The following is a 19,856-nucleotide window of genomic DNA, read 5'->3' on the forward strand; positions in this document are numbered from 1 at the left end:
ATCCAGTTTTGGTCACCGCGATGTAAAAAAGATGTTGAGACTCTAGAAAGAATGCAGAGAAGAGCAACAAAGATGATTAGGGGACTGGAGGCTAAAACATACAAGGAACGGTTGCTGGAATTGGGTATGTCTAGTTTAACGAAGAGAAGGATGAGGGGGTGACATGATAGCAGTCTTCCAATATCTCAGGGGCTGCCCCAAAGAAGAGGGAGTCAAGCTATTCTCCAAAGCCCCTGAAGGCAGGACAGGAAGCAATGGGTGGAAACTCATCAAGGAGAGGAGCAACCTAGAACTAAGGAGAAACTTCCTGACAGTTGGAACAATTAATCAGTGAACAATCTTCCTCCAGAAGTTGTGACTGCTCCAACACTGGAAGTTTTTAGGAAGAGACTGGACAGCCAGTCTCATGATGGCAGGGATGAACATGGGGATTCCGTTCATGTCTTGCTGGGCGCTAGGCTGGGCCGAAATTATCCGGTCTTGCCCATCTTGACTACGTTTGTTCCAGGGCTTGATTGCTGCCCACGATCAGTTCAAATCCACGTTGCCTGATGCTGACCGAGAACGAGAAGCAATCCTGGACATCCAGAGTGAAGCGCAGAAGATCGCGGACTACAACAACATAAAACTCTCTGGGAACAATCCCTACACTTCAGTCACGCCTCAGATCATCAACTCCAAGTGGGAAAGGGTGGGTGTGGTTGCGCTTCCAGGACCATCCGGTATGCATGCTCAGTGGGCGGAGCTGAAGACAGAGCCTGCCCACCTTGGACTGGGGCAAACTCAGGAACGTTGCCCTCATGGTGTTTCTCTTCCTTGGGATCCGACAGGTCCAGCAACTGGTACCCAAGAGGGACAGCGCCCTTCAGGATGAGCAGAGCAAGCAACAGTCCAATGAACGCTTGCGCCGGCAGTTCGCCAGTCAGGCCAACATCGTGGGGCCCTGGATCCAGACCAAGATGGAGGTGAGAAGCTGTGCCCAGGATTCTCCTTCGCCAGAGAACTGGGGGAAACAGGGAAGCCCAAAAGATTGAGTTTGGGCGGTGGAGCCTAACCGTTCAGATTTGAGTGAAGATTCACACCAGCCTAAACCGGTAGTCCTTGAGTTATGGCCATGAAGAAGCCCACCCATCATGGTTGTCACTCATGATGGTTGTCGGATGGATTTTACGTAATCCGTAATGAGCCGAGGTGGCGCAGCAGTTAGAGTGCAGTACTGCAGGCCACTTTAGCTGAATGTGTTCAGCAGGTCAGCGGTTCAAATCTCACCGGCTCAAGGTTGACTCAGCCTTCCATCCTTCCGGGGTAGGTAAAATGAGGACCCAGATTGTTGGGGGCAATGTAAATATATATATATATACATTGCTTACTGGTGTACACCGCTTAGAGAGTGCTTGCACTTAAAGCGGCATATAAGTCTCATAAATAAATAAATAAATCCCCTAAACTCATGAAGGAAACTCATTGCCCACAAACACTTGGTGGCACAGTCCTTCGTTGCTGCTGGGTGACCATCTGAGGTTCTGCTGGCAAGAGAAGCTGGACTGCCAACCCAGCTAAGGGCCCTGGTGGTCTCCCTTTTTGATGGGAGCCTTCCAAGCACGTGTCAATCTGATCCATTGGCCTTCCCTTGACCAGGAGATTGGGCGCATCTCCATCGAGATGAATGGCACCCTGGAGGACCAGCTGAACCACCTCAAGCAATACGAGCTGAACATCGTTGAGTACAAACCCAACATCGACCTCTTGGAACAGCAGCACCAGCTCATCCAGGAGGCTCTGATCTTCGACAACATGCACACTAATTACACCATGGAGGTGAGAACACAGCCAAGCGGGTCGATCTGTAGGGACGTTTGGGTGGGTCGTCTTGGTGAGCGTCAGTAAGAGGAGGAACTTCCAATAAGTTCGCAATAGTGGCGAATATCTATGTTCTTCTGCTTACAAGGGCTTCAGGGATGGGCGTGTCAAGGGAAGGTCTTGTGATGGGTCAGGTGATGGGGAGGTCGTGTCAGGTGAGGATCACTGGAAGGTGAAGTGCTGGTTGGTGTCACTTGACACACCCACACCTGATCCATCACAAGGCCTACTGACCACACAAAGCCTTTATAAGCAGAAAGACACAGACATCCCCTAAACCAGGGGTAGGCAACCTTGGCTCTTTTATGACTCGTGGACTTCAACTCCCAGAATTCCTGAGCCAGCATGGCTCAGCATGGAAACCTCTCCCTTTCCCCTCAGCATGGCTGGCTCAGGAATTCTGGGAGTTGAAGTCCACGAGTCATAAAAGAGCCAACGTTGCCTACCCCTGCCCTAAACTCTGCTAACAAAACGTTCAGAAACCAACCCACGAGCTCAGAGGACGAACTTCCACCCACTTCCAATAAGTGTCCAGGCCCTCACAGCTGCTTTTATTCTGTACGTCGTCCAGACTAGTGATGGAGTTGGGCTGAAATGTTAATACACAGCTAAGTACCAGGGAGATGTCATGTTTGTGTGCGCATGTGAACGTGCTCTCAGCAGGCCTTCTCCTTGTGTTCTCACCAGCTGAGTAGAGTCAACTTTGATACCCTTGTTTGAAACTGCGCTTGGGTGTTGTTTTCCATTGTGGTTCTTTTAGCACGTGCGTGAGTTAAACAAGTTGATGCATGGCTAAAAATAACTTCTATTCAGACAAACATCCAGTGCCAGGAGAGAACGGTGTTGTTGTTAGTTGTGAAGTCCTGTCCGACCCATGGCGACCTCATGGACAACATTCCTCCAGGCCTTCCTGTCCTCTACCATCTTCTGGAGTCCATTTAAGCTCACGCCTACTACTTCAATGACTCCATCCAGCCACCTCCTTCTCTGTCGTCTCCTTCTTCTCTTGCCCTCCATCTTTCCCAGCATCAGACTCTTCTCCAGTGAGTCCTTCCTTCTCATTAGGTGGCCAAAGGATTTGAGTTTCAATTTCAGGATCTGGCCTTCTAAAGAGCAGTCGGGGTTAATCTCCTCTAGGACGGACCAGTTGGATCGCCTTGCAGTCCGGGGGACTCGCAGGAGTCTTCTCCAGCACCATAATTCAAAGGCCTCCATTCTTTGGCGCTCAGCCTTTCGTATAGTCCAACTTTCACAGCCCTACATTGCAATTGGGAAAACCATAGCCTTGACTATGCGCACTTTTGTTGGCAGGGTGACGTCTCTTGCTTTTTAGTACGCTGTCTAGATTTGCCGTAGGAGAGAACGGTAGAGTGATTTAAAAGGAAGTCAGACATAAGGATATTGTCTGGGCCAGTTGGGCGGCTGGTTGGGAATCGAGGGAGAAGGACACATAAGGGCCGTCCGTTCTGGCTGGGTATTTTTTTTTTTAACCCTCTTCCTTTCACTTGCACGTCCAGCACATCCGGGTTGGAGGGGAACAGCTCCTCACCACCATTGCCCGGACCATCAACGAGGTGGAGAATCAGATCCTGACCAGGGATGCTAAAGGGATCAGCCAGGAGCAGATGCAAGAATTCCGGGCCTCCTTTAATCATTTTGACAAGGTAAACCCGAGTAGGAGAAGTGGGATAACCTCTCTTGTGTAGCAGATTTCACTTGACATTTATGTATTTATTTATTTATTTATGAGACTTATATACCGCTTTAAGTGCAAGCACTCTCTAAGCAGTGTACACCAGTAAGCAGTGTGTGTGTGTGTGTGTGTGTGTGTGTGTGTGTTGTGTATATGTATATATATATATATATATATGTTTTCGAGGTGAGCGCGGGTATTTGTATGTAGGTCTTTGGTTGTTCACAGTTTTCTCCCACGTAAAATTGGAAGTGTCTTGGCGACGTTTCGACGAAGTCCCATTCGTCATCTTCAGGCTGGTGCTTTCAGCTTCGTGCCTCGAGCAGCAATTTGCTGAAGCTGTGCCATTGGCCAAGCTTTCTTACATTCTGATTCAGGGGCAGAGCAGACAAGAGGGCGATGGTGCTGCCCACTGGGTGGTGCTTCAGGAAGTGGGCCTCTTACTATAGGTTTTCAAAAATAGAGTGGGCAGCCATTTATTTGTCTGGGATGGTATAAGGCTCTTGCCTTGAGCAAGGGGTTGGACTGGAAGATCTCTGAGGTTCCTTCTGGTCCTAGGATTTAATCTACACCAAGGATGTTACTCTGGCTTTCTTTCTTTGCCATATCAATCTTAAAATCATTGCATTTAGATCAGTGGTTTTCCACCTGTGGGTCGGGACCCCATTTGGGGTCGAACGACCATTTCACGGGGGTCGCCAAACAACGCAGTCTGCCATTTTTCCCCCCTTTTCCTTAGCTGTGCTACTCCTTTTTATTCTCTTGGCTTTTGAAAGCCAATAGAAGAGACTCTCTTGAATAGAGTCTAATTCTATTGGCTTTCAAAAGCCAATAGGAATGGTCTAGGCTGTCTCTGCCCTGCTGAGCCCGCCAAAAGTCCCATTCTGCAAACGGTGCTGCACCAGTTGAGTAGTCCTCGACTTACGACCGGTTGAGTAGTCCTCGACTTACAACCGGTTGGGGGGGGGGTCGCGGCATTAAAAAGGTTGAGAACCACTGGTTTAGCTCATCAAAAAAGTTTTTAGTAAGTTTAATAGGAACTGTTTGAAATAGAAAAATTAGCTTTGGTAAAATGTTCGTCTTAACCGTCGCTATTCTTCCTAGAAGTGATTACACCAAGGATGTCACTTGGTGTTGGTTTGTTTGCACTCCTAGATGCTACTAATTATTATCTTAATTCAGTCGCGTAGATCCTGTCTTTAAAAAAGGAAGCCCGACTTGACACATGTGTCAGGATCATGCTGTCCTGGATTGGGATTGTAATCTGGGTTTTCTTAGTCCAAGTCTAAGGTTCCCTGTAGCCACCTCGGTCTACTTTGCTGGTATGAAATGACAGTCAGTCTAAAATCTGTTACTAAACCTCCTTCTCCTGGTCTCCTAACAAGGATCCTTTTGGGTCAAGCAATGTCAGGGCCATCCCATGACATTTGGCCTTTGCTTGTCACCTAAAAAGAGGTCAGGGTGAGCTCAATATGGCCCCACCATGTTCCCCAGCCCAAGCATTGGGGTGCAGATTGCATTGCCCTGGCACAGACTGTGACCATGCAGTTCCAGGGCATTAGGTTGGCACCAGCAGGAGGTGGTCTGCTCTCTTACTGCTGTGGGGAGACACTTTAGAGGAGGAGTAGGCAACCTTGGCTCTTTTATGATTCATGGACTTCAACTCCCAGAATTCCTGAGCCAACATGGCTCAGCATGGAAACCTCTCCATTTGCCCTCAGCGTGACTGGCTCAGGAATTCTGGGAGTTGAAGTCCACGTGTCATTAAAGAGCCAAGGTTGCCTACCTCTGGCCTAGGCCTAAGCCGCTTCATGACTGGTGGACTTCAACTCCCAGAATTCCTGAGCCAACATGGCTCAGCATGGAAACCTCTCCGTTTCCCCTCAGCATGGCTGGCTCAGGAATTCTGGGAGTTGAAGTCCACCCATCTCCAAGTGGCCAAGGTTGAGAAACACAGGCCTAGGCCAGGGGTAGGCAACCTTGGCTCTTTTATGACTCGTGGACTTCAACTCCCAGAATTCCTGAGCCAGCATGGATCAGCCTGGAAACCTCTCCGTTTCCCCTCAGCACAGCTGGCTCAGGAATTCTGGGAGTTGAAGTCCACAAGTCATAAAAGAGCCAAGGTTGCCTACCCCTGTCCTAGAGCCTTCCACTTCCTGTCTGGGCTAAGAGTCCTAAGCTGGTTTGGCTCCCCCCCCCCCAACAGCCAGCCTTGAACTAACGGCGTGTCTTTTCCCCTCTCTCGCCTTCCCGGGGGGCCTCCCTGCCACCCCCCTTTCCTCGACGGGCGTGTCTTCGTGCCCCGTGCCCCTTCCTACCCGCGGCCTGGGGGTAGGACCACGGCGGCTCGCTGGGACCCGAAGAGTTCAAGGCCTGTCTCATCAGCTTGGGATACGATGTGGAGAATGACAGACAGGTACACGTCGCCCATGAATCGCGCCGCCCACAGTGACGATTGCAATTAACCGATCTCCTTTCTCTCTTCCTTCACCACGTTCTCTTCCCCCCCTTCCCTCTGACCATCGTGCTGGTGTTTGGTATCTGGTCCCTTGGACTGCTCCTGCCCCACCCCTCGTGCTGACCCCCACCCCAAATACTTTCCGACTGACTTTTCTCTTTCTGCGTCTTCTCCTCCTCCTGTGGGGTCGATGCTTTTTTTTAATCGTTGACCTCGGCATGCTTTATCCATCTCTGCTCGCCCACCACCTCTCTTCCTTCCTTTGTCCCGTCTGTCCTCCCTCCCTCCCGCCCTTTCTGTTGGCTGCTTGGAATAGAAGCGCACGGGGAGCATGGATGCCGACGACTATAGAGCCCTCCTTATCTCCACGGGATACAGCCTGGTACGCCCTCTGCTTTCGCCTTTCGCTTTGCTTTCTCGCTGCTCTGCTGACGCTGCTGCTGCTGCTGCTCCGGCACATCTCTGCCCTTCTTGCCGAGGGCCTCCAGGCCAGGCCTGGGATGTCACATGCAGGGGCAAGGGAGGGGAGGGGAAATCGTGCATACTAGGGGAGGGGAGGGAGGACACAAGAACGAGGAAACACCGATTACGCCCACACTGAGCTGCATTGCTTAAGCCAGTGTTCTTCAAACTTGGTGACTTTGAAGAGGTGTGGACTTCAACGCCCAGAATCCCCCAGCCAGCAGGGCCACGACACATAAGAGCTGGGCAATTCCGCGGGTTGAAGTCCACACGTTTTCACCTTTGCCAACTAGGGTGAACTTCCAAGGGTTTGTCCTTGGGCGCCCATGGTGTGTGTAGAGTCCTTCAAAAGCGGACCTGGGTCCCACCCTCCTTGAGGAGAATTGAGTCTTGTTCTTCTCCCGACCGCCCCTTCTCAGGGCGATGCAGAGTTCAACCGGATCATGAGCGTCGTGGACCCCAACAACAGCGGTGTGGTGACTTTCCAAGCCTTCATCGACTTCATGTCCCGGGAAACCACCGACACAGACACGGCTGACCAGGTTATCGCTTCCTTCAAAGTTCTGGCTGGAGACAAGGTGAGCCGAAGGACTTGGTAGAATTTGGCCAGGGATGTGGAACGCCCGGAAACAGGGAAAAGCTGGCTAGGGGCAGGCCCATGGATCCTATGGGGTGGTGTCCACCCATTGCACTCCTGAATCTAGCCAGGTTGGGTTGGCATCACAGCAGCCTTTTCTCTCCCCCCCACTCAGAACTACATCACGGCAGAGGAACTGCGGCGAGAGCTGCCCCCCGACCAGGCGGAATACTGTATTGCCCGCATGGCACCTTACCAGGGGCCCGACGCCATTCCCGGAGCCCTCGACTACAAGTCCTTCTCCACGGCGCTGTATGGCGAGAGCGATCTGTGAGCGTGTGGCGGCTACGGCAGCGGCGGCGGCGGCAAGCGCCGGCACTTCTTAGGAAGGGCGGAGGGGACGCCCATTCCGTTTCCTCCCACCCCGTATTTTCGTTTTTCCTCTCTTTCCTCTCGGTCTCTTTCTCTCACTTGCGCACACCCACACCACCGATACGACTACTCTTCTTCTCCCGCGCTACTTCTTTTCACTGAAGACAAGAAGACGCCTCCTCGTGTTTTCTTTTTCTTTCTTTTTTCTTTTTTAAATTGTGACTTCTACAAGCACGGTTACCTATGCAACAAACATGGATTTTTTTTTCTCCCCCCCCCCCTTCGGCAAGGACACCCCCTCCCTCCCCCCCCCCCCCGGGAGGGACTCAGCAGCCCTCTTGATAATTGCATTGTGTTGCAGTGATAGGCAGGGAGAATCATGGCGTCCCAGAGTGCCAGGTCCAGCAAACAGGCCTCCAGACACAGTTTGGGGAAGGGGCTCGTTCAACATGTATGTATCCCTTTGTAATAGGGGGTTATATATATTTGTTTCTTATCACATTCCAAAAGTAGGGGAAAGCTTCTTTAAAGTCTCTGTTGTCCCGCCCCCCCGGCTTTGTTTCACTTTCTTTTTAATTTATGTAGCTGGTAGGCAGGAACTCGGTGTACAGAGTGCTGGTGCGTGGATAGTAGGGTGATCCAGCAGGCACCGAAATCCACTTTTCTCTGGATGTGTGTGTGTGTGTGTGTTTTAATGCAGAACAGGATCCTGGCCCCTTCCCCACTTAAGTTAGGCACTTCCTTGAGTGCAATCACCTTCCTTTGCCGTTGTAAAACCCATTGGCCACTTTTCATTTAGCAACGCCAAAGTGACAGGACCCTGCCCTGCCTGATTCACCGTGGTTCAGCACAGCGGGGAGGCACACTTGCTGGACCTGGGTAGCAGGTCTCTCAGCCCCACCGGCTCACGATGGACTCCTTGCCCCCAACCCACCTTGTTGAAATACATCCCAAGGTGGCGGGTGCGTCTAACGTTCTGCCTTAGAAGAAGTGGGCTCTCTTGGATCCTGTCTCAAATTATTTGGGTGGGGGGCATTTCTGGATGCAAATGCTCGCCCCTGACCACCACGACCACCACCCCCCAAATCTCTCTCTACTGCCGTTTTGACTCTTCTTGGCTCCAAGAGGCAAAACAAGCCAGACTTTGCTTGCGAGCTGGCTTCCCATTTTTGCATTTTCTCTTTCTCTCTCCCCACCCCGCCGCCCCATTGTGGGACAGTGACCAAGATAAGGGAATATTGACCTATGGAACATCCATCCTTACTTTTGGAGGGGGGATTCTTAAGGGGGTGTATTAAAAAGGGGAAGCTTTTGGCTTGGTTTGTCAGCCTGGCTGGGACCACGAAGGAAGCCCACACAGGTTTGCAAAACGGGGCAGGAAGAAAGGCAGCCAACTTTGCACCAGAAGTTCTGTGAAGCCGCTCAGCTGTTCTTATTTTGGTGGCTGGAGGGCGGCCTGGAACCAAGTCTTCCTTCCTTCCTTTTTTCTCTTTACTCTGAATAACTCTTTTTCATTGCTTCACCCTCTTAGTTCTACTTGTAATTTCCTCATCAGTGACGCAGGGTTTTCTGAGGACCAAATTCAAATGAAAGAGAACCATGCGAATCCGATTTTTTTTTTTTTAAAAAAAAAAGAGACACAGCAAGGGTTTGCAATTTAACAACATCCAAATGGTTATTATTATTAAATATAAATATATATATTCCTCTAGCATTGTATATTGTTAATTGATGGGGGGGCATTGTTTTCTGTCCCTTTCCCACCCACCCACCCCCTATTTTCATCATGTAGTTAAAGAGTTACAGCTGCCTGTAGCACCAGAAACATAACATTTCCACACTGTTTTGGGGGTGGGGGGTGGGGGGGGTAAGAGGGCATCCTTTTGGTTTTGTTTCTCTCTTTTTTTTGCCATTGGGAAAAGTTTAATTACTTATTTTATTGCAGTTGCTACAAAGATCTGTCTACCAAGAGTAAAGCCTTGACATAATAAGGAGTAAACCAGGTTATGTCTGCCTCTCCTGGCCATCAACTCTGTTCTAAAACTTCCACACTTTTCTGAAGGAGCAGCTCTCCTTGCTCTTGGGAAACCAGACAATAAAATATAATATTTTTAAGGGCGACGTCTAGTGTTGTTTTTTTTCCCCCACTGCCTTCTCCGCGATACCTCCAAACTGTTACGGCTGCTTTTGCGCACGTTAGAAAGCGAATTCAGTAGAGTCCATTAACCCAGATTGATCCACTTCCCAAATTGTGGTCAGGGAATGCTGACCCTGGCGTTTGTTTTCTAAAGTTGTGCCCCCAACCTGGCTTAGTAAGCTGCTTTGATCTGAAGCTTAGGAAATCAACGGAGAAGTGGTCCAGGGTAGACAGCATCCCTAGTGAAGAGAAGCCTACCACCTCCCACCATCAGCAGATTTTACTACAGATAATCCTCAATTTATGACCGTAGTTGAGCCTGAAGTTACGGTCATAAGTCAAGGCATTAATGGGACAGGCCTTGATTTTTTTGCAGCGGTTCAGCCGTCCAAAACAGTTCATCCCAGGTGACTTGTAGGATAAATGGCCATGTGTAATGAGTGGGTTTATATTGTAATCCTACCTGAACATCTGTTCCCCTTTGGAGAACTTTATGCAATAATACACTGTGCTGAGGGTTTGTTTGCTTTTTTAAATAAAAGCGGCATTTATTCGTTCAATAAATATTTGGAGAAGGAAGCTGCTATATATGCACTAGAAAAGACTCGAGACTTTATTTAAAAAAAAAAAGCCACAAGGATTTTCTGTAGATTAAGGGACTGGGTTGGGAAATGTTTCTCAAAATCTCCCTAATTAAGTATACGTGCATGACAATTTGTCCTCCACTAATCACATATTTTTGTCCTGGCATGACCCATAAACCAGTTTGACCAGAAATAAGTTTCAGGGATCAATTCAGTTTGGACTTAGGTAGGTGGCTGAATCAGAAATAACCAGCAGTGTTTTATTGTTTATTCGCTCCCTGTCCTTTTCTAGCAGTATTTTTCTAAAATACGTTTGATCTAGTAAAAGCTTACAGGGAAAAATCCATTTATAAACATTTCTCAGTAAAGTTTTGCTTCCCTGGTTCATCTTTGGCCTAGAATTTCTTCTGAGTTTGAGGAAAATGGTACAATCTGGAGAACTTTAATCAACTTTGACTCTAATCCCAAAGCAACGCAGGATCTGGTAGTCTTCCACAATTGCTTCACCGGCAGGGCTGCCAAACCAAAGGAGTGGTGGTGTTCATCTATGTAAGAGCTTTATTGTTATGATCAATTTGACAGGAGCCCCAAATTTAATACGATGTTTCTCAGTGTGGATGAGGAAGAACAAGTTCAGGTGACAGAAAATTGAAGCTGTGCCTGTTTTATGTGGGTCACCTTGACTTTTCTGACCACACCCTTTGGACACTACTGAACAAGTCCTGAAGGCTGCAGTAGATCCAGAAAATCCAAGTGATGTTTATTTTTGCAGTGCCAAATAAAAGCAGTGACAATAACTTTTTCCTTTAATTCAACAGGCATAAGACCCACCCATGATAGGTTGTCTATGAGATTTATGGTGCCACCTCAGAATGACAGCAGGATAGCCTTTGATGTTGGCCACAGAATAAACTCCATAAAATACCCTGAATGCATGATTTGCATGACTCTTGTCAGCCTTCACCAAATCTAGGATTCCTGGTTCCACTGTTCCTCTCCCAGCTGAAGACCACCTTCTCCAGCTTGATGTCCCCATCCATTCCCAGGAAACGGACGGCCGTGGGTGAAAGGCGATGGTCAAATTCGGAAAGCAAAATGTCATTCTCCATTATCTGGTTAAAAAAACCAAAAAACAAAGCAAGATAAATCTCCAATTTTATCAGGAGTATGATCGCGCAGAGGTTTTATAATTTGTTCTGGGCTTCGGAGTTAAGGTCAGGCCTGATTAATATTTGGAATGGGAGAGCAGCATGTTGCAGGCCTGTGTAAGACCAACTGGAAACTTGGCTAAGAAAACTACTGTAGTTCTAGTTCACAAGTTCTCCTTCATGTCTGAAATTAGAAGAGATGGGATGTTTCCACCCAGAGTTTCCATGCAGCTTATTATGTTGGTTGGAAGCCCTTCATTCCTGTCTTCACGATCCCTTTTCAAAACCACACAAGCTAGAGATCCGAGCTCTGTAAATTATGTTTTGCCTAAAAAAAAAGTAGTAACTGGTCCTCACCCATTTTAAAGGATTAGAACTGGTGCTCTTCCGAAAAGTGATGCAAGTTTGTAATCTGGCCCAGCTTTGGAGACCCAGCTGTATTTGCTAGCCAAGGTGAACTTGAAGTTAAGTGAGAATCATTGGAGAAGGAAGCTGCGAGGATTATGACACCTGTGACCTGGTGCCCTCCAGATAGGATTAGCCAGGTTGGCCAAAACATCTGGATGACACTAGACTGGAGAAGGTCTTCTACTGAATCCCAATTTGTCTTGATTATCCTCACCCTAAATCAGTGGTTCTCAACCTGTGGGTTAGGACCCCATTTGGGGTTGAACGACCATTTCACAGGGGTTGCCAAACAACGCAGTTTGCCATTTTTTCCCCCCTTAGCTGTGCTACTCCCTTTTATTCTATTGGCTTTTGAAAGCCAATAGAATAGACTCTCTTGAATAGAGTCTAATTCTATTGGCTTTCAAAAGCCAATAGGAATTGTCCAGGCTGTCTCTGCCCTGCTGAGCCCACTAAAAGTCCCATTCTGCAAACAGTGCTGCACCAGTTACAACCGGTTGAGTAGTCCTCGCCTTACGACTGGTTGGGGGTCGCGGCATTAAAAAGGTTGAGAACCACTGCCCTAAATGTTTATGCTAAAATCCCAAAGGATTTCGACTTCCAATATAGCTGGAAAACACACACAAACACACACACACACACACACACACCCGTCTATACTTCTGGCAACCCTGTATTTAGATAAGCGCAGGGCAACTCCGCCACCCAGGACAACCAGTTCATTGTATCACCTTGTAACCTTTGCTGGTGACGATGAAAGAAAGCTTGAATCTTTGGCCTTGCTGGAAGTGAGTTGCCATCTGGATCGCTTTCCCCCATTGTTGATTTACAAAGCTGTTCAGAGTCAGGATGGGGCTGGCGGAAGAAGCTGGGGTCCTCTCGAAGTGGAGTTTGAATTTCAGGGCGATGTTGGCCCCATTGAACTGCCCATAAGCAAATTCCACGTGAAATCTGGAGAAGAACATCAGAGTCTGCTTGATGTTTTGCCCTGTTTCCCTTTGCCCTTCCTTGACCTTTTTCTAGAATCTAGGAGAACCAGCTGGCTTCCATAACCCCTCCCATCGAGGTTCTCCTCACTGACCATCACCACATCTTCCCACAACTCACTGGGGTAGGAAAGATGCATAATCAGAAACATTCCTGTTTAGGTCAACCCGACGCAAATATGTCAAGCTAGTCGGATGAATTCCTCCCTGGCTGGAGAATTCTTTTTTTTTTTTTAATTAAAAAGTTTTATAAAAATTACAGTATAAACCGCCCCAACCCCCCTCCCCTCCTCAACTTCCCAGAGCTGAGTACAGGGTTACAAATATGATCATCATAATTTAACTAACATTAACCAACTATATAAATAACCAAGTCCATAATGCACTTTAACTCTCCTTTAACATAAATATAAACAAATTAAAAATAAACATAATAATGAAAACATAAACAAATTAATATCCTAATTGTTAAACAATAGAATCTCGAAATTGTTAAACAATACTAATACTAAAAATACGGTAATAATAATATAATAATACTCTAAAATTCACTCATAAGCTAAATGAACCTTTTTAGTCCCATATTTATTCTGAATATAATTTATCCATCTTCTCCAAACCGAAATATATCTTTCTTGTGAGTGATCCTTCAAGTAAGCAGAAATCTTAGCCATTTCTGCTAAATTTGACACTTTAAGCGTCCATTCTTCTATAGTAGGCAAGCAATCCTTCTTCCAATATTGCCCTGCTAGTAACCTTGCAGCTGTTATCAAATTCAACATCAAATTAATTTCTTTAACATCACAATCTATAATAACACCTGGCTGGGGAATTCTTGACGTTGGCCCACCTATCTTACAATAGCACGTTGGAGAAATATTCTCCTAACACCTGGAAGGCACTGAGTTTTTAACAATGGCCTTGTGAAACCTACAAGTTGCAGGGCGGATGGATTGAGAATGGAACTTTTCAAACGTGCAAATTCCCTACTTCCCTAAAGTCTGTGAGTTGGCTGCCCGTAACTGGATCCGTCAAAGGCAAAGCGATTCCATTCACCCAGTTTGTTCTCATTTTGGTTAGCTTGAGGGGAGCTCAGAATCAACTCGACTCCTGTGGCAAATTCACCATTCATTCCCCCAAATGTGGGAATTCAGTAGCCTATTAAAAGTTGTTGTGTGAACTCAACCCAAGTAGTGGGTCCAATGAAAGGGATTGGTGCTGAATTACCCTTTGCTTCGCTTCAGAATGAGGCCTTCCAGCATCACCCAGGAGTCCACATCCAAGCCCCACGGGACAGCCCGATTATACGGCATTTGCTGCAGGAGAGAAAATGGAGGTGACTAGTGGTGCACAATGTTTCTAGTCCTCTTGAGGACAAAGAGGTGTGTTTACTACTGGTATTAGGCAGTTCAAACACCTCTGTAGCCAAAATTATTGGCCCGGGGCTCGAAAATATGGCTTCAAATTGTTGGGGACAATCTACAAAAGCTTCATGTAGCTTGAGAGACAAAAAAGCATGGATGGATCTGTATTATCTTCAGCAGTTGCTATAATCTGCAAACTCTTATACTCATATAATCTGCAATTTCCAAAGAAACTATTTTACGACTTAGTACAACTCCAAACCTCCATTTAGCCATTAAGATGGGCGTCCCCTTGCAATCATATACAGCTAGTCCTCACTAACCATCATTGGGACTGGCAACTCTGCTGCTAAGTGACATGGTCACTAAGTGATATATTACATGACCCTGATGTGTGATTGTACAGCCAGCTTCTCCGTTGACTGCTTGTTGGAAGTCAGCTGCAATGTATACAAATGGCAATTACATGACCATGAGAGATTGTGATGGTCATAAGTGCAAGGACTCATTGAAAAGTTACATCTTCAATGCCAGTCACTTTGAACGGTCACAAAGTAAAGCCCTCACTAAGCAAGCTCTACCTCTAATGGATTATACTGATTTATGAAGTGCTATGATAGGTACAATAGGAGAATTGTATTATTGGGTTTTGTTACGTTGGTTGTTCTAATTTTTGGACTGCACCTGGAAACGTAAACAGGTCACAAGCAAAGTGGCATCTGCGCTTCAGCAAAGAAATAGATAAATCAAGTTCTGCCTGAAGTTAATTGAACAGGAATCTGGTCTATGCACCGCTGTCCTTTGTTTATGCATTTCGCTATGACTGACTTCTTGGTGGCTTCCAACCTGTCGGACGAGTCTTAGGGATTTCTGATCTTGCATTGAAATCTCATATGTAGTAAGAAAAAATTCTCTTAAGCCACCGTTTCCTACATTTCCGCTGTTGCAGAAACTTTAAGAGGGTGTCATCCCACCTCCAGAGGTGGTGTAAAAAATGAGTCAGATCTCTTTCAAAAGAGGTCAAGGTTGGTTCCTCTTTCCAAACTGCAAGACCTTCAATGGTATTTCCTGAGCAACAGCGGAGATCCTAAAGAGAAGCTGCGACCTTTTTGATCCAGTTACCCTAAAACCTCTGATGAATCATCCCCCCACAAACCCCAAATCGTCCTTTTCACTTTTCCCCCCCTGTTTACAAAGGTAAACATGAGCGTGTAACAGTGTGCCAAGTGCTGGTACATGGCAGTCAGGGGTGGATGGGTCTGAACGTAAGTGTGGTCGTGGTGGGCACAATCACACCCATGTTTGAGGCACCACAAGAAGCTGCTAGAGCAGGGGTCTTCAAACTTGGCCCTTTGATGACTTGTGGACTTCAGCTCCCAGAATTCCTCAGCCAGGCACGCTGGCTGAGGAATTCTGGAAGTTGAAGTCCACAAGTCATCAAAGGGCCAAGTTTGAAGACCCCTGTGCTAGAGTGAGGGAGCGAGGAAAATTCGCCCAGAGACGGAGAAAGCCCGCCAAAACTGAGGTAAATAGATTTGACCAATCACAGGCCGCTGACGTCATCTACACGCCATATAAATACCAGTTGTGAGGGAATGCGGCGCTTGCTTCTTTTGAGGCTTCAGGTCTGGGGGCAATTTTTGGTCTCCGTGCAGAAATGGAGTTCAAAATAAGATTCCCAGCCGTTTTTATGCTGGCTCAGGAACCGGCCAGCTTTACAACCGCCCAAAGCTTTCGAACAGAGTTTCCTCCAGTAAGGGGTGTGGACTTCAACTCCCAGGCAGCAAGGGTGAGAAACTCCACTTCAGAAATATCATTTATTTACGTGTCCTTTTTTTGTCTCCCTCATAGGGCGACTTTGGATGGTGACTGTGGAGCTCACCTTGGAGTTTCCGGCCTGCAGCTGTAGGGATGCTGGGAAACGTAGTCCTGGAATGCAGCCACGGCGGGCAGGACTTCCACTCGCCCGAGAGGACAAACCGGTCTCGGAACCGGTTGGCAGATGCCTTGCATTCGTGCTTTTGGTGGAAAAGAGGCCAGAACGGGCCAGAAGAATGCAGAGTTCAGCCCAAACTTCTATCCTCCCAATGCAAAGTCAGGCCACTGGCCGCTGGGTCCTGCAAAGCTGCCCCTGCCTGGCCTGTCCCCGAATGGATGGGATTTTGGACCTTTTGCAGCCCCCTGAATGGCCAGAGGTTTCTCTGGGTGAGAGAAAAGGGATCCGTCCACAACTCTGTTTCAAATTCCCCGAAGCATGGGTTTGGTCTGGTTTTGCATCTCTCTTTTTAAAGCATCCTGCTCCTCATTTGACCTAGAGGCCCCCAGGTACGCCCAGCATTGCACAAGGTGGCGAATGGCTCTCCGTCTTTGCTCCAGGTGGAGGTTGAGGGATGTAAAGTGTACATGGGGACACAATTGGCCCCAAGGACAGTTTCTGTCTGCCCAGGTTGGGCTAGGAAATGTTTGGAAAATGTGAATGTTTAGGGGGGAAAAAATGCACTCCCTCCTTTCTAGCAAATACAAGATGGGGATAATGGCCTTGAAATCCAAGTTCTGTGGAGATCAGATGAGAAGCTACCATGGGTCTGTTTCTTGGACCAGCTTCAGGTTTATGCTAAGGTGAGATTAAGGTGTTATCCTGGTTTATTGAAAAGTTGATGCGTTCTATAACCCATCATGGAATCTGATCATGTCAACCCCACACAGCCTCTGCATTGCATATTGTTTCAATTGTACCATTGTGGCCGCCATCTTGACTTTTTGGACCATCCCCTGAAGATATCCCTGAACACAGCCATGAATGGTGACATCCCTGTCCCTCTCCCTGCCTCCCCCAGCAAGGCAACACACAAACTGAAACTGCTCCATTAATCGTAACGGTTGTGCTACTTACAAAAGTCTCGAATTCTATTGCCATCTCTACGGCGCCGGGCTGGAGGCAGCCTGGCGGTGCAGCCTGGCCTCTTTATAGATGTCCGGGACTAGCCCAAGCATCTTCCCTGCAGCAGCCCTGCCCACGCCCATCAGGGCACGCTGAGTCAGGCCTCCTCAGAAGGGTGACATCACGCCTGCAGCTGTGACCTGATGCCCACAAGGCATCTGCAGCTCCTGATGGAGAAAAACCAAAGGTTGGGCAATCAGGGAAACTTCAAATCAGAGACGACCAGAGTGGGAGGGAGGGCAATGCAGGCTGAGGCAGAGCCAGGTGGGCCAGTCCTGCAAAGAGACAGGGCAGAAGCTGCAGCAGGGCGCTCTTTTAGTTTGGTGTGGAAGGAGCAGTAGATTCTTAACAAAGTAGTTTGGCTATGGTTTTTTTTTCCCCTGCTAGGCTAGGAAATGAGATTTTGACTCAGGAAACTGGTTTTTCTGCTTCCAGTGCCAATGGGATTTGGTTGTCCTTGGAATTTAGGGATCTTAATTTTTTTGTTTCTGCATGATGGTTTTGGCAATGTTGGGGAGACTGTAGACCAGTGGTTCTCAACCTGTGGGTCGGGACCCCATTTGGGGTCGAACGACCATTTCACGGGGATCGCTAAACAACACAGTCCGCCATTTCCCCCCCCCCTTTTCCTTAGCTGTGCTACTCCCTTTTATTCTATTGGCTTTTGAAAGCCAATAGAATAGATTCTCTTGAATAGAGTCTAATTCTATTGGCTTTCAAAAGCCAATAGGAATTGTCCAGGCTGTCTCTGCCCTGCTGAGCCCGCCAAAAGTCCCGTTCTGCAAACGGTGCTGCATCAGTTGAGTAGTCCTCGACTTACGACCGGTTGAGTAGTCCTCGACTTACGACCGGTTGGGGGTCACGGCATTAAAAAGGTTGAGAACCACTGCTGTAGACCCACAGACAGGTTATGGAAGCTGGAGCCATTTGAAGCCTCACCCCTTTTGGAGATGCCTCATGTGAAAAGGTGAGGCTTCGATCCTATAGTAGCAGGCATCATTTTGACTTTTATGACCAAACCTGGCAGATGGCACTAGCCTGAAGGGAGGATTTATGCTAATCAGAAGGAATCCTAGAAGGATTAGATCCAAGTTATTTCAGGAGAGCCGTTTTTTTTTTCATCACCAGGCTATGATCCCTGGATGATTCAGAGCATAGGTTTATTGACGAGTGTTGAGAAATCAGGTAGAAGACAATGTTTTATTCATGAGCAAGAAGTTCAAAACTTACCAGGCCATAGGTTGCACAGCCTTGTGAAAGTAACTCTTTGAACTATGAGGGTCATCTTCCGCACAATAACATCCTTCCGACCTTGATTCTGTGGCAGACGAAATTCCTACATGACGTGCGTGCACGTGTGAAATAACGAAATGCAAAGAATTGCTCGGTTCAGAAATATGGGTCGGTAATTTTCCTAGCTAAGCCTGTGTCATTTGCTTCAGGCAGTCTATTAGGGCTTGAATGCCCTCTGGCAGAAAGAGACATTAACCCGGCTATGAATGTCTTTTCTAAGATCACTAATGTCTTTCTTCAAAGATTCATCACGAGTCAGTTGCATGTGCACCACAACATGTGCAGAGATCTGAGCAAATCTCTCCTCTAGTGATAAACTTCTCTGGTTGGTCCCAGCGGGCAAATGGGCTTTTCTGATTAGGGGAGTATAATTCTGACCGTTTTCAGAAAAGTAGACAAATATTGTATTAACAGCAGTTGCTCTTTGGAGTTGCTGGATCTGGACAAACTCTAGTTATGCTGTTACTGCTATAAACAGGATTCTTTTATGTTGAGTGTTTTTTAATCTAAATGTGCTTTTGAGTTGTACACAACTATCAGTAACTTAGTTATGAATTCATTGCGTATTTTCAAGTCAGCTCCTATCTTTCCCCATGAGAGACAATTTATCAATTAAAATATTTACTGTCAGAAAGTAGGTGATAGAGGTGGTTTTTATTTTATTTAGTGTACGGCAATGTTACTATTCTGCATCATATAGCTCTATGTAACCTCGTATAGCTCTATATAACCCTAACTAGAGAGCATGTATCAGTATGTCAGTGGGAAGAGTTTCTAGGGCATTGGGAGACTTCCTGGATACAAGCCAGATTAGAATGTCTTTGTCTGAAAGAAGCATGGGCCATCAGATGTCACCCGATGAGCCTGTTCCGTTATAAAGATGGTATGGAAGAGAGCATCATTCTTTTACCTATAGGAATGGATAAAAGATGTAATTTCCAGCAGTAACAACACAGCACGAATGCAAGTAACCTTTGCAATCTTTCTGATTGAAATGTATTTATTTTGTTATGAAACCATTTCTACTGAGTTTTCTATCTGACTTGATTTAAAGAAGGTGTGAACTGGGACAGCCTGGTGGGACTCAGAGAGCGCCTGCCATTTCCTCTGCATTTTTGGAGCTTTTATATATATGAAAATATATATATATTATAAACGGTTAAGACATTGCACATGTCCAAAGACACTCTGAGCATTTTGATGGAAGTAAAAACAAGAGATGGTCAGCATTTAAAATCGGGTCCTTTTACACACACACCACGACCCCCCCTGCGAATAATGATAGATCAACATACAGATCTGTTAACCCTTTATGTCAGGGGTCTTCAAACTTGGCCCTTTGATGACTTGTGGACTTCAACTCTCAGAATTCCTCAGCCCCAGTCCTAGGCCTTCAGCTGGGTTTATAAAACCTTTTCGCTTTAGGCCTCGCCTACCATGTGCAAAAAAAAAAAAAAGGTTCAATCAATGTCAATTTCAACTTCTCGCGGGGAAAAAAAATCTTGCAAAGTTGGAATTGATTGATTGAACTTTTTAGTCCCACCCAGTCTGCCATTACTACCCCAGCCACGCT

At 47.0% G+C, this 19,856-nt stretch overlaps 2 protein-coding genes across 4 annotated transcripts in view; one reads left to right on the forward strand and one right to left on the reverse strand.

Moving 5' to 3' along the window:
* The window catches only part of ACTN4 (actinin alpha 4), an 85,328-nt gene extending 75,791 nt beyond the window's left edge, over positions 1-9,537 (forward strand). For all 3 annotated transcript variants that reach the window (XM_039363459.1, XM_039363451.1, XM_039363442.1), the window contains exons 15-21: positions 509-691; positions 831-965; positions 1,639-1,818; positions 3,378-3,524; positions 5,889-5,969; positions 6,893-7,051; positions 7,226-9,537. In XM_039363459.1, coding sequence (XP_039219393.1) covers positions 509-691; positions 831-965; positions 1,639-1,818; positions 3,378-3,524; positions 5,889-5,969; positions 6,893-7,051; positions 7,226-7,384 — 1,044 coding nt within the window. In that variant the 3' untranslated portion in view covers positions 7,385-9,537. The remainder of the gene's footprint in view (positions 1-508; positions 692-830; positions 966-1,638; positions 1,819-3,377; positions 3,525-5,888; positions 5,970-6,892; positions 7,052-7,225) is intronic.
* Positions 9,323-19,596, reverse strand: LOC120317132 (galectin-6-like). The gene is made up of 5 exons (XM_039363472.1): positions 18,221-19,596; positions 16,943-17,157; positions 13,913-14,001; positions 12,431-12,650; positions 9,323-11,255 (listed from the first exon to the last, which is right to left on the reverse strand). Exons 2-5 carry the CDS (start codon positions 16,964-16,966, stop codon positions 11,097-11,099), a joined length of 492 nt encoding a protein of 163 aa, XP_039219406.1. The 5' UTR covers positions 16,967-17,157; positions 18,221-19,596; the 3' UTR covers positions 9,323-11,096.
* Positions 19,597-19,856: the final 260 nt, after the last annotated feature.

Source organism: Crotalus tigris, unplaced genomic scaffold (assembly GCF_016545835.1).
Source record: "Crotalus tigris isolate CLP2741 ecotype Arizona unplaced genomic scaffold, ASM1654583v1 scf7180000017590.881132, whole genome shotgun sequence".
NCBI lineage: Eukaryota > Metazoa > Chordata > Lepidosauria > Squamata > Viperidae > Crotalus > Crotalus tigris.